The 15,388-nt window shown below is 41.9% G+C and overlaps 1 protein-coding gene across 1 annotated transcript in view; it reads right to left on the bottom strand.

The window, feature by feature from the left end:
• The window catches only part of gpr158b (G protein-coupled receptor 158b), an 83,078-nt gene that overhangs the window by 24,400 nt on the left and 43,290 nt on the right, over positions 1 to 15,388 (bottom strand). The window contains exons 6-7 of the mRNA XM_085805100.1: positions 4,684 to 4,793; positions 2,066 to 2,304 (exon numbers count right to left, since the gene is read on the bottom strand). Coding sequence (XP_085661226.1) covers positions 2,066 to 2,304; positions 4,684 to 4,793 — 349 coding nt within the window. The remainder of the gene's footprint in view (positions 1 to 2,065; positions 2,305 to 4,683; positions 4,794 to 15,388) is intronic.

Raw genomic sequence — 15,388 nt, 5'->3', positions numbered from 1 at the left:
ACAACTATTTCTATTGCACCTTTCACAAAAAGATGTCCATAACGATCAGTCAATCAAGCCTTTCAACCAGTCGCTTGTGTGTTTTGATGCATTTTACAGCTTTTTAAAGAGACAGCTGTATTTATCTCCTACAAGACACGTAGTCAAAGTGGAGCAGTTTGTCACATTCATACAGATCAAGCCTCCCCTGGCCTGTACCTGTGTATTCTGCCTGATAGGAACAACAATGAAGGCGTTGTGCTTAATACTCGCTAGAAATTTCAAGATACAGTTAAACGACTCCAAACCATCCCCTCGCATTGTGTCCAAGCCATCTGCTGTCGATAGCATCAGCTCCCATACAGTACGGGAGGAGACTGCACTGCCCACAATAGATGAGTTGCCAGTGGTGCAATTTCACCATTGAAACTCAATTCTGTGAGGTCGGAGAGGGTGTTTTTGCCTCACTGTGCTCATCAGTCTCTGCGCTGTAGCATGCTGTTTACTTTTGAGCGCGCCGGTACTGGAGCCTCAGGACTTTAAAGCATTACAACGTACAAACTTATTTTTCACAGATGCCACCGCCGGTCCAAGTCGAAAAAAGGTTACAAGATAAACTTTCCCAAGAAAATCTGTCAGTATCTGTGGTTTTCTTACATTTCTAGGCCTTTTTCTGCAGCCTACTTCCAGAAAACTCAGTGGCTGTCTTCTCTTTTTCACATTAAGGACCCATAAACTGGCACAAATTAAATCACAGACCCCCATTTGATCCTCTCTCTCATGCCCACCACCTCTGAGAAAATAACACTTGTATTTGTCCACTTACTGACAAATGTAATTGTAGTGAAGATAAATTATTCCCCTCATGGGACCCTGGGGTTCCACTCTCTGGACCCCACTCTGAGAACCACTGCTTTAGGGAATATCTGGCGTATCAAACCAAACCAAACCAACCAACAGGGGAAAAAAAAAAAATGTTTACAACCATATTTACTTGGCATTTCTAGGTTTGTTGGAAGCACATGTAGATCACAGGAATAATATTGTATGAAATTGTTGGCAGGAGTGTTTCAGAAAAGAAAACCAAAAAATACAGACCAACTTGTAAAAAATATAGACTACCAGTGGTCAGAAACTCTACAGGTAACCTTTAAGTTGCTTTTAAAGGAGAATTCCGGTCATTTCTGACCCCTAAATCGTTGTCCTGATGGTCACCCAGTGTTGGGGGGAGCAAAAAACGCGACTAAACTTGATGCAGGCAGACCGGAGTTACACCATGGCTACACGGCGCTAGGGATAGCCACAACGCTAACCTATGGGGGCAATTCTCTCAACCACAACAAACACTCAAAAAACAATCAAATATCTATGGTACATGACTGGAATCCTGACGAGACACCACTGAACTCATATAGTGTACAGTATAAACAGTATAAACTTTGTGAGTTTTTGCATGTACTGTAGTCACTCACCTCAGACAACCGAACTCTGAAACATCCTGGAAAGACATTACTATCCGATCGCAGAGCGCCTGCTCTCCCCGCCACAGAAACAAACACTTTTTCCTTGTTGTGATGATTTCTTTACATAAATAAACGGTGGAGCAGTGCAGTGGTAATGTCCAAAATATCTCTGACTGTGTGTTTGTTGTGGTTGAAAGAATTACCCCCATAGGTTAGCGTTGTCGCTATCCCTAGCGCTGTCTATAGCTATGGTGTAACTCTGGTTTGCCTGCATCAATTTTAGTTGCGTTTTTTACTCACAGAATACAAGATACCATTTGAAGCAGTTTTAGGGACAAGTGTCGTTCAAGCATTTACTGTACATGTAAGATGTTGTATGTTAAAACAAATTTCTCCCCCCACCCTGCCCACATCTTTTTCCAAAAGTAAAGTTTTTAAACTAAATTTAATCTTAAGCTTCACCCAAGAAGCTTACATCCAAACTCTAAGCCCAAAAGCTCCTTACACTTAAGTGGTAAGTGGCACCAGGATTTCTTCATTCTGGATGATTTCTTGTCCATGTCAACATCAATACACAGTGGCCACATGTAAACACGCACACACACACGCGTACACACACTTACCGACAGCCATCATGTAGTCCCAGCGGTCCAGCAGACACATGCTGAACTGCATTCCCTCGGGGGTGAGGCCTGTGGTGATCAGGGCCCGACTCAGCTCAGGGTTCTGGCACACGGCGGACGTCCAGGCCACCAGGAACCACAGCACCACCAGCAGGATCACGACCAGCAGCCGCACCACGCGCCAGCTGGTCATGTACGGCGTCCTCTGGGCCGTACGGGACAGGAACACCTTTAACACCCTGGGAGACACGAGCACTTGAATTAAAAGCAGCAGTGAAACAAGACTGGCTGTGCTCATCCCCTCCATGTACGTTAAAGGGATAGTAGCATTTTTTAAAAGTGGGGTTGTATGATCTACAAATAGCCCCTAAGTACTTTAATTGCAGTAGAAGACTCTCTGCACTCCCCCCGTAGCAACGCCAGCCCATAGCCCTGCCCAGAGATTTACAACTTACAGTGTTGTGAATAGACCCAAAGAAACGGCCTATTTTCGCAGCCTAAAAGAGGTTTTACCTGAAAAAAAAAACACAGTTCCATTGTTTGCTACTGTATAATATAATTTTTTCCAGCCCCTCAAAGTGCAGGAAAAACGCAGTTTTTATTTGGACCTAACCAACTCACGTATCCCTCCGCCCAGGGTTAGCGCCTGCCGATCAGCAGTTGGTTAGGTCCAAATAAAAACTGCGTTTTTCCTTATATATTTCTTTGGGTCTGTTCACAACACTGTATGTTGTAAATCTCTGGGCAGGGCTATGGGCTGGCGTTGCTAACGGGAGGAGTGCAGAGAGTCTTCTACTGCAATTAAAGTACTTAGGGGCTATTTGTAGATCATACAGCCCCACTTTTAAAAAATGCTACTATCCCTTTAAGTATAGCTGGTGTAACGTATTGTGCTGCAGGGAGAAGTGAAGGGACAATGTGAGGGGAAATTTAACCACATGGAATATGATGATACAAGGGAGATTAACATTATGTTTAAGGAAAAACAGTGATAAACCTATACTAACATTACATAATTATTGACTTGATGTAAACACAGAATTGTTGACGAAGTCAGGACGATTTCACTTATTCTCCTGTTGTGATATTATATACTGTTTTAGGCTATATCATTTTTCTGAATCATTTATTGAATGTATCCTAACTTCCTCATTTATTAGCTGGTTTAATGGTCTTGATAGCCTACATGGTAATGTGAAAGTTTACTCAAATATAATTGGAGTCGAGCAAAGAGACTTGTGCTCCCTTTGGGAGGATTAGGGAGGGAGGGGGTGGGCAGAGAGCAAAAAGGATCATCAGCCAATCAGACCCTGTTCTGTCCAGTGCATTTACTAAAGCCCTCAGGCATGGTGTTACCAGTATGTGGCCCTGAGGAGACAAGCTGCCCCAAGTCCTTCTTTCCTCCCACTATCAGGCTGCTAAAGGGCCACAGTTGCAGTTTTAATGTACGTAATGTAGGTATTCATATTATTGTTTTTAATTTTATTTGTTTTATATTTTAGCTTCCATTTTTTTGTTGTTCCCTCGTATTGGAGCACATTATGCTGATCTGTTTTGGACTGGGTAAGCTGCAAATGACTCCTTCCTCTTGGGATTAATAAAGTTGTCTGAATTTGAATCTTAGACAAAATGCATGCAGCAGCAGTTTATTTATTAGATGCACAGCATTTATAGTCTACACTACATGCACACAAGACAGCGGCGCCTCTGTAAAGGGAATTAAAAAGGCAGCCCATCAGACAGAATAGTTGAAGTGGGATAAAGTGATCTGAAGTGGAGATGTGGGGCTACATGAGGAGATATCTGCCACACACTCCACACACACAGAAAAGTATTCTCTGTTTGCTGTGCTCATCTGCAGTCTCTCGACCAGACTGTGACAAATCTATCTCATCTCTGATATATTCAGTGGGACCGGCCTCTAAGAGCTTGCCCACGGGACACACTTCACACCCGCCCAGCTCGGAAGAAAATCAAATTGGTAATTTTGCCGAGGGAACACTTTGGCCGCCCTTTGACCTCCTTCTCTCATCTCCTGCAACAGTTGCTTGGAGCTGAAGAGCAGGAATGAGACTGAGTGTGTGCGTGTGTATCTGTATAGATACTTCAGCAGGCAGACGCTGATAGACCGGACCTGATGTGAAATTCAAATGCGCTTATAGACAAGACTGCGTGCATATGTGTGAGAGAGGGAAGTGAATTATTGAGAACGAGGAAGACTAATTTACAGGGCAGGTTAACAGGAGAGGAGAGGAGAGGAGAGGAGAGGAGAGGAGAGGAGAGGAGAGGAGAGGAGGAGAGGAGAGGAGAGGAGAGGAGAGGAGAGGAGAGGAGAGGAGAGAGGAGAGGAGAGGAGAGAGGAGAGGAGAGGACAGGACAGGACAGGACAGAGGAGAGGACAGGACAGAAGAGAGGACAGGAGAGAGGAGAGGAGAGGAGACAAGAGAAGGAAAGGAAATAGGATGAGGAGAGAAAAGATACAGAGGCAAAGCAGGGATTGAGACAAGGTGAGGGGATTATAGGAGGGTGTGAGAGAGACAGAGAGGACTAATTCAAAGGAAGGTCACACAAAGTGCAGAAACGACTGCTGCTCTGCTGCCAGTGTGGTTGTAGTTTACCTGTACAGTTTGAGGACGATGGTGCCGTACATGGTGGCGAAACCCAGGAGGCGGACCCACCTCAGGAGGATACAGCGAAACACACTGGGATGGAAGTACAAGATCATCACCTGCGGAGAGGGAGGTGCAGCGGTGTCAGATCACACAGTCTGGGACTCTGGGTGATAGCTACTTTGTTTTCTGGTCAGCAGCGGTGAATCACTCACAGTCCTGGGGGTCCCTAGAATAAGATGCAAAACTAGAGGTAACAGAGCTTTTGCGGTGGCAGCACCCAGGCTCTGGAACAAGCTTCTTAGACACGTAAAATCTGCTGAAGATGTTGTGTAATTCAAGTCTTTGCTCAAGACCTACTTTTTCTCGCTGGCATTCAGTGTGGGTTAATATGGGAAACTACAGTATGTTTATTATGTATACTGTGGAACTGTTTATTTGTGCACGCGTATGGATCTGAGTCTGAATGTGTTTGATATAATGTGTCTGATATGACTTGTGCAGCACTTTGGTCAACAATGGTTGTTTTTAAACATGCTATATAAATAAACTTGAACTGAACTGAACTGAACTGAACAGTCCTCCCATATTCACACAGAAAGGAGTCGGAAATGAAAATGATGAAAGTCTGACAGCCTGTGAGAACCGGAGCTGGAGGCTGATTTGGCCATGCAGATATCTCACACCTCCACAGCTCCCACTGACATCTCCTAGCTGTATGTTGTTCATATGTCAGCTGCCAGAACACGTTAGCAAAGAGAGGCTGACAGGGTTATTCTCTATAATGTCATGTGGTGATGTTTAACAACCTTGTTTTTCTATACGTGCCTATGTGTGACTAAATCTGAGTTTGTGCATTTGCATGTTGATCTGTGTTTCTCTATGCATGGACATGGACATGTGTCTCAGTGTGCATGTGCAGATGAGCTTTCTGACTCTGTGCCTGATCTGTCTCAGAACAGAGAATTTGCCGGTGGCTGATAAAATGTCAGCCTATCATTTTCTGCTTGGTGGGAGATTTATTCGCACATATTACTGTTAAAGACGAGGCAGCGACAGAGACTGAGGAGAAGGCGTGCAAAGATCAGAGCTTCCATTTGCACGTCTGTTACGGCTTGGTTTCATTTCATCAGCACCTATCTCAGCAGGACGACACATGTCAAATCTCCAGCGTGGCCTCGAGTGAAGCTGAAGATCCCGGGCGGTGAATACCTGCTTCACTCACCTGGTGGGGGGATACACATCCTCCTCCATGCTGCTGAGCGCGGCTGCTTCCTGAGTGCTGCTGTTTAAATGTGTCTGCATTAATGTGCAGGAAGCATACAGAGGTACTCAAGTCTTAACTCTGGTGATTACAGCCTGTTGAAGCCGCGTTTAATCAGCACAGCTCTCGCCTGATGAACAATGATACATTATTCAATACAGATGTATAATGGAACAGGTGCACTGATCATAATCAAAATGCCCATTGTGAAATGTAACACATGATGTATGATGATGTTGCCATATACGCAGGAATATCTTATCATATACTGTACTTATGATAAGATATGTAGCCTACATGATACATATACTATCTTATCATACACATGCTTTGGATATGTGAAGTGACATTCACTTTACTGGGAAAGTATTTGTAGCTACTGTCTATCAAATACAGTATATCTATTGATTAACCATACCCTATAAGTTAACAATATGTACAATTTATATATACAAGTTGATAACACGTACATATAGAAATTCTAATAATATTGATTTCTTAATTTTAAGCAATTCTGTCTTCACAATCTGGGAAAGTTGTCACAGACATTGGACCCTGCCGCATCTCAATAAATTAGAATATCATGGAAAAGTTAATTTATTTCAGTAGTTCAATTCAATAGTGAAACTCATATATTTTATGGATTCATTACACACAGACTGAAATATCCCATGTCTTTATTTCATTTAATTGTAATGATTATGGCCTACATTTAATGAAATTTCCAAATTCAGTGTCTCAAATAATCACAATATTAATAAAAAGTTAAATATTGTAACCAATGGTGTCACACTTTAAACAGCTAATTAACTCAAAACACCTGCATATGTTTCTGAGCCTATCCATGGTCTCTAAGGTGCAGTACACTGTCATGGGGAAGACTGCTGCTGACCTGACACTTGTATTCTCATTTATTGAGACGCACCTGTACAGTATATACTGACAGGCTGCGGATAGGTTTCATATACATGCAATTGTGTCACATAATGTTAATTTCATATGTGCACTTTTTTCATATATGGAAATTTAATATGGTGTATGTACATACAGTAGATGTTAAAAAAGCCTGTCATGGTGCGTCCTTAGTTCCTGTTTTATTGTGTTCAAAGTTCCATCCAGGCTGCTTCTCTGTCTGCCTCGGAGGCGGTTCAGGTCTTAAGACACTGACTTTTAGTTATTAGAATTAGAAAAAAATTTGTTGCTAAATGCTTGACTACATTCACCAGTCAGTTACTTTTCCAGTCTGCCCTCAGGTCCGGGACCTGAAGTGCAGTAGACTTTTAGAGGAGCATAATAACAACTGAGAGTTACAAGCTGTAAAACGGAAATAATGAGGCAAAAGGCACAAGGAAGCTGCAGAGTTGGTGATTATTCTTTGTGCATTCAGCACTACGAGAGACTCCTTTGATTTTATTCATCTGATTCATTGTTTATATAAAAATGCCAATTAGAGCTGCTGCAAAGAATAGACTCACATTTTTACGTTCACCTTAAAGCAGCACAGACGTGCCTGTACAGTATATAGGCCACAATCCATGGCTTATTGTTTGCTGTAATTGCTCCTGAAGTCAATACAGGACAGAAACTTATCCTGACTCAGAGTCAATAGAAGAGATGGTGATGAAATGTTCTATCAAAAATACATTTAAAGTTAATAAGAGGCCTGAGCTGAACCAGTCAAATGATTTTATTCCAACCTTACAGTCAGGATGAATTTCCACCTCCTGAGTTTCTTAGCTGAGCCGCAGTGGAAAAAAAGAGAAACACAAAGAAGGACCTTGGTACCAGAGGACTGTAATTTTGGAAGCTTGATTTAACGAACTCAGACTGCTGAAATCTCAAATTAACTGCAGCTGAACCTCTGTAACTCTCCGTATGATGAATGTGGATTTTGTCCTTGCTCCGGTGTGGACAGCAGGAACAACCACAGCTGCCAGGAAGTGTTTGAATTTACATCTGGACCTGTAAGTCCTGTAACAGGACTTGACTCTGTCCTTGTGGTGGCTTTAACCTTTACAAGACTGTGATGCAGTTAAAGGGATAGTTCACCCAAAATTCAAATTTCACTCATTATCTACTCACCCTCATGTCAACTAAGGGCCTTCGTGCCTTCTCTGAGTTACGGGGGGGTCCACGCAGCAGTATTTGTCCATATAATGGTTGTGAATGGATACCAACTTTCTTCGTCCAAAAAGACACACCAAAAAACATCCAAATACCTCCATACTGCTCGTCTGTAATGTCCCTCTTGTATTGAAGCCTCGACATGAAAAATTGTTCCGAAAAAAATAAAATAAGTCTATATTTTAAGCTTGTTTGTAGCGGAAGCTCCCAGTGTCTCAGTTCACTGCTCTTCCTGTGTCAGTGCAAATCTTGCATGATTTGCACTGACCGGCGGAACAATTTCTCATGTTGGGGCTTCAATACAAGAGGGACATTACAGACAAGCACTATGGAGGTATTTGGATGTTTTTTGGTGTGTCTTTTTGGACGAAGAAAGTTGGTATCCATTGACAACCATTATATGGACAAATACTGCTGCGCGGACCCCCCCGTAACTCAGGGAAGGCACGGAGGACTCTGAAAATTCTCACAGCCCTTAGTCAACATGAGGGTGAGTAGATAATGAGTGAAATTTTAATTTTGGGTGAACTATCCCTTTAAGCGTAAAAACTGAATTGCTGAATTGCAAAGTATGACTCAGACATACAGTAAAACACAACTGCACATGATTACATACATAATTGCAGGTGCACAGAGGTGAATTAGTGAATGAGCAGTGTCCAGCTGTGGGCGGATGGTGCAGTCAGTTTACAGATGTAGTATAAGTACATCCCATGAGGAGTCTAGCCAGTGATTTATCTCCGCTCTTATCCTTACGACGCCTTGGCATTCAAGAGGCAGCAGCTCTCTGGTGTAATTAAGCTTGAGAAACAGCAGCACCTGCAACTTCTTTTCCCCCAGAAAAGAAGCAGAACATCTGTGGCAAACTCAAGTAAAAACTCTTCGCCAAACCCTGAGGCTGCAGGAGCCTGGCTGTGAGATGCGTTAAAAGAATAAAAGTGTTCTTTTTTTTTAACCAAGAAGAATAAAAACAGACTGATGAAATGACAGAAAATATCAAATCTGACAACACCTCACACAGTGATTCAGAGAGTTAATATAAAAAAACAAAGTGGAGCGATGACACACAGTGAAGATGTATCACGGGGAAACCAGGGCTGCGCTACTCTACAGCATGTTACTGGCTTTAATCATCACAATCCTGCCGCATGTGGTTTATAATCACACACAGTCTCAAAATTATCAAAAAATGTATTTCACCCACTGGTATTGGTCCACAGTTAAGAGTTCCAATATGTGGATTCTCAGCCTTCTGCCCGTCCTCTCTCACCTCAGCTCTGTGAGTGCAGACGTCTCTCTCACCTCCTGATTAACAATGTGACACACAGAGTCAAAGCACCGAGCCCACTTTTCCCTCCATCCACAATCCTCATCAAAACCTTGCCGCGTCAAAGTCTGTCATTGGTATGCTGGTCATGAGAGCGCGGGAAGCCAAGTCCATATTATACCCAAGAACAGGAATTATAGCTGTTCCCCCTTAATGCTCCACTGCCGGCTTTAAGTCACCGTTGCAGCTCAGGATCTGATAAATTAGCTGGTGAATGGTAGACAGGTATGGATGAAAGAAAAACAGAACACGAGTTTTACTTTACACATCCAATTTGAAACAAACTGAATCCCAGATTTTGCGGAGCATCCTCTGAACACGATGCAGAACTCCAACGACAATAACTTCACTGAAAAAAAAGAATTTTTAAATCATGTTTTTAAAGGAATAATTAAACATTCGTGGAAATGTCATTACTTGCATACAAAAACAGTCGATTAGAGAATTTCTTAAAAACGAAACTGTTTCTTTTTTATCTGCGTTCATTGATTTTCACAGGACAACAAGCTGTAAGCCTGGCCGTGACAAATAACACTTCATGAAATTATTATGGTCTTAGCAAAAGCGGCTTACTGACATATCAAAAAAGAATGCGGGCAAATTAGGGAGGAGACTTGCACCTTTGTTGAAATTAATTGGGGAAATATTTACTATTTAATCCCTCCCTGCCTTTTCCCATGACTTTATTGAGCACGTGGACATGAGACGTGATGCTTGTTTGTTATTGTCATGCATCATTTTATTCTGGAAATCCTGACAAAAAGGTGAGCTTTGATGTAAGGGAGAGATCTTTAGCCTACAAAGATTCAAGGAAATGAAAGATAATACAAGCGGGAGTCTTTTGATTTAAAAAGATGAGATTTAGCGTCACTGTGTCTGTGACCAACCTCGTCTCTGTGGTTCCTGCATCAACAAAACAAAAAGCCAGAGCCACAGAATCTGCAGGTGAGATTAGAAAATGTCTCACAGTCACAGCAGATGGTTCCAACAGAAGAGCACATCCCACAAGGGGTTTACACATTTATTTCTTGAAAATCCATCATGTTAAGATTTCAATTAATTGAAAAAAAAAGAAAAAAAAACAGAAAGCTACAGTATCTGATTAAAATTAGAGAAAAAAAATGATACAAGACCCGTTTCAGGCAATTTATATTAGTGAACATATTTAGTTCAAGTGAACTGTCTGCAGAGTCTGGGTCTTGTGTGTGTGTGTGTGTGTGTGTGTGTGTGTGTGTGTGTGTATGTGTGTGTATATGTGTGTGCACATATAAATGAGGCAGAAAACAAATGCACATATTATTTAGGCCACCAAAGATAAAACCAAACCTGCGTCCTTGCACCTGACTAACACTCTCTTCTTAGCACTGTTTTCTTTTTCACTAACTCTCCCAGGTCTTTGTGTTTCTGGAAGACAAATGACTTTATCCTAAGCTATTTATATTCATGATGAGGCCTAACACTTTGTATTTAACACAATAGTCTAATATATGTAATTACAATATTCTTCCTGTGCGCTTCTGTAAAGCAGATTGAGTCAGAAGAATAACTCATACAGCTCAATCAAATGATACTGTAGATCAGAGACAACAAAGGACAGAGCAAATTTCAACAACCCATACAGTAGGAGTGCAGCAATTCCCCAGACACTTTCTTTTTTCTGTTTTCTTGCAAACTCTTCTTGTTTCAGTCTCTATCCTCCTTTCTTTTTTCTTGCAAACTCTTCTTGTTTCAGTCTCTATCCTCCTTTCTTTTTTCTTGCAAACTCTTCTTGTTTCAGTCTCTATCCTCCTTTTGTCCTGCTGCCTCTCATGCTAACCCGTGGTTAGGATTAGCATCCTGCCTGGCACCTTCATCTCTTCGCCTCCTGAGCAAACATCCATCCTTCCAGCTCTCCGGTCTACAAGACAGACCAAAATAATAAATCACCTCTGCAAATAAGATGTATAAGTAGGCCACGCTGTTTCTTACACCCACGTACACAAATGCAGGAATGCAAATCCATGCACAAATGCACATGCACACAATCGCAGGAAAATGGGAAGCTACAAATCCACTTAAAAAACACACTCATAATCCATCTCCCATCCGGCCTGTGTGTGCGCGCATACCAGCACACAGACCCACACAAACAGTGTCACACCCTTTCTGCAGTGCTACCCATGTGGACTACAAAGTCACCGGGGACTGTGCGATAAAAAAGCCACATGTTTATATCGCTCAGAAAGAGAAGGTAGCCCTCCTGGTTTGCATCCAACCTCCAGTGCCTCCTCCATCAATTAATCAGCAGATGTATTTTTAAAACAAGTTGTGCTAGAACTTGATGGACTGTTTAAAAATGCATCGAGCACCAGAGGAGGAGCAGCTTCGCCAGGCTCGCAGCAGCTGAGGAGGCTTGTGGTGGCAGCGAAAAAGAAACAGCGGCAGCAACAAACGATAAGACTGCAGGAGAGGAGACAGACACAAAGGTGAGACGGAGAAAGAGAGAACACGCAGAGGGGGTAATGAAAGGAAAACATGGGGTGAGCGGAGGTAGAGACAGGCAGGAAAGGTGCTAAGAAATGCAGAAAAAACAAATCCTGAGACGCAGCAGAGCAAAGGGAAGAAAGGACCCATGAGTGTGTGAGAGTGGCAGGGTATTTTGGGGGGAACTATTTTTGGTACTTGAGTGATCCTTGGGGTGAATAGGGGAGAGGGTGGATGGACAGATGCAAAATCAAATCCATTCTGAGCATCACAGCAGATATGTACACAAAGTCACACAAGGACGAGCCCACAACACCAAAAAACTACCAGGCTCTCCATTCTGGTGCTAATGTCTCGAGTAACTTCAGAATCAGAACAAAACCTTCATCCCAACAGTCCAGTCCAGTCGGGCGCTCTGAAGCTCTTTCTTCTCAACAGATTTTGTTTTTTGTTCCCTTTTTTTCCTTTTTATTCTCTTTCAAAATGGCTATCGTCCAGCCATCAGACTTTGTGTTTGAGCAGAGCAGAGGCTCACTGTTGGCAGTCTGTGCCAGTGTTTGAAGGCAGTCAATTCCCCAGTTACATCAGATCTCCCTGTTCCATGGCGCTCAGGTTCCTTCCATCTGTTTCCCTGCTAAAGATGGGCTTCTGACGCGCCACTCCAGGTGCACTGTGGGCTGTGTGCACAAGTGTAAATACACACATATACAACGCACACTGGCGTCCACCCACATGGACCCACTCACACATAGAGACGACACAAAGGCTGGCGAAGGCACATACGCACACAATGAGGCAAACTAATGCTGTACTGTATGCACACGCACTGTGATGTCCGACTCTCTCTTATTGTCCAGACAATGATCAGTAGAATAAGATAATGACACCCAAAACAGTAGTGGGCAGAGTTTATTGCCTTATTTACGCAGGCAACAACAACAACTTTAAAAATAGTGACTTGATTTTCCTGCTAAAATGTAGATTCTTTTAAAACATCGAAATGTCAAAATGACCATATCTTAAAGTTGTCATCATGTAGATTTTTATAACATCACACTATTTTGTACCATCTATGGTCAGCATTTATCTGCAATGACTATTCATTTTACATTCAATGATTTCCTCACTGTAGAGTAGTGTTCACTTTCAAATTGCCCTCCAATCCCCTGTGCTTTGAAGGCAATTTGAACCATAGCGTACTATATAGAGAGGAAATTACTGAATGTGAACTCATAGAGCGGATATTGCAGAGAAAGAAACCCATAAGAGAACTTTATTGTGAAGACATCCGTGGGCATAGAGATGAAATATGAATAGGTCAAAAGAACCACATTTTACATCTAATGGAGCTGGTAGTAAGTTTCACTATTTACTATATGCATGTAGCCAACATTAGCATCAACAGCTTTTTACATAGCAGGGTTGATGAGAACTTCTTCTTCTGGCTGGTAACCTAGTAACGTTATGTGGGCAGGGAGAAGTGTGGGAAAAAGCCAAGCCCTTGTTGAAGGGAGATCTCCTGGTTCTTGTTAAAAGGAAGTCATCTGAAAAGAACTGGAAGCACCGTCACCCTCCTAAGTGAACTGTTTTGTTAAGTTATTGTCTTGTCAAATGAACTGACCAAATGGCGGACCAGGTTGACGGACTTGGGTCAACAAACAAGCAAATGATGCCACTCAAGTTGGGACCAAACCCCTGAAGAGTGGTTGGATGGAGGCTGCAGGCGGAGAGCAGTAAGTCAGGTCTTACACAGTCTGGCAGCCCACTCCCACTATGCTCAATTTCCACATAACATAAATTGCACCCTTAGTACCCATCATCCCTGACACCTACGTAGACACACACACGCTAATCTCAACTTCCTTATATCCACAGTGGTGTGTTGTCGCAAGAGTCTCATGACACAGTGAATGTATAAGAATGAAGCAGGAGCAGGACAGAGAGAGGGACCAACATGGTGGCCTGATGAATCCTCCGGTGTGGACTGATGTTCAAACCAGAGCGGTGCTGAGGCACTGCTTCCTTTCAGTTATCCAGAGGAGAGAGGCAACTCATAAATTAAACATAAATTAATTATGTATTTCAACATAATTATACTATCAAATAGTTTACTTGCTCTGTGCGCCCGGCAGCCGTGACTCTTGGTGAGGGCAAGTGGGGGAAATACATAAACTCCTGAGGAGGCATCGAGCCACATTTTGGCTCACAACAACAACAACAACAATAACAACAATCAGGACTACGGCCAGTAAATGAATCTGATTTGTGAGTGTCAATTTTATAATTTGAGGTTGATGGCTCATTATGAATGCTGGACAAACATGACCTAATTCTGTGGTAGTTTACTTAGTTATATTCCAGACAGAATACAATAACTACAGGGTCTGGTTGGCTCATGGTTCCCTGTTGTTTATCCCTTATGGTGATCTGTTTGTGTTGTGTATCATTAGAGAGAGATGGGCTGAAATGATTTTGATCACATATGGTAAAATGTATCACTGGAAAGATGGGACTGCCTGTTATTTAGTTAAACATTTTAAAATTCACATTTATTTAATATACATTTTACTCTAACTCGGTGATTGATGTAGTTAATTCTGAAATTCATGATAAAGTCAGATCTTGCCCCCATTTCTGTAAGTTTTCTTTCCCCGTTTAAAAGTAAATAAAACAATGAAGATGATTCACTCCTGAAACATGTAAAAAAAGAATCTCCTTAACTTGGACCAAAATACAGGAGCATTTTGCATTTAATATGGATTGAGTATCATCCACACAGACAATATGGCATGCACTGAGGGCCTTTCGTCAGGAATGGACAATTAGTTTGATTCTTAACAAGAGATAAGTCAAATAAAACTTTAATAGTTAAACTTATAAAGCTTGAAAGATACAACCTAACAATCACTCATCTATTTATTGATTTGGTTTGATCTCCATAAGCCACTCTTGGGGTTCCCGGAAATGTATGGATCACATATTAAGGGACTGTGTTACTTAAACAGTATTTAAGGAAGTATTTAAGGAAATATCTTGAATAAGATAACAAAAAGTTTGTCCCAAGTTATATCAAAAGCAAATTAATCATTGTTTAAGGTTAAGGTTAAAGTAGTATGTGTTCACCATTGGTGCAGACGAACGCAGATTTCATACAAATATAAATGTTTTCCAGATGTATTGACTCCTGTTCTTACAGTGTAATGTAATGACATCATAATTATTCAATCAGCACGTGAACGGCCGCCACATCAACAACACCACAATTTGGCAAAGGTCATGTTTAAAATGAATAGAGTGAATCCTAATGTGTCACCTCTGTTGGCACAGCTGTGAACACAGAGGACCATGAACACAACTCTTATACCAGGAAGTAAAAAAGAAATTCAATTTGAGATCAAAGTCTAAAATCTGTCATGTCCTCAGTGTTAAATATGAATGTGAGTCTATGAGCAGAAGTGTGTGTGGTGGGATGTAAAGTGCATAACACAAGGACCTACAGTAATAGATAATGATAAAGATGGACTGTGCAGCCTCAG

Source organism: Trachurus japonicus, chromosome 17 (genome assembly GCF_045865225.1).
Source record: "Trachurus japonicus isolate A0001 chromosome 17, Traja_1.0".
Taxonomy (NCBI): domain Eukaryota; kingdom Metazoa; phylum Chordata; class Actinopteri; order Carangiformes; family Carangidae; genus Trachurus; species Trachurus japonicus.
The sequence above is the reverse complement of the archived record's forward strand: the minus strand, read 5'-3'. Positions and strand labels throughout refer to the sequence as shown.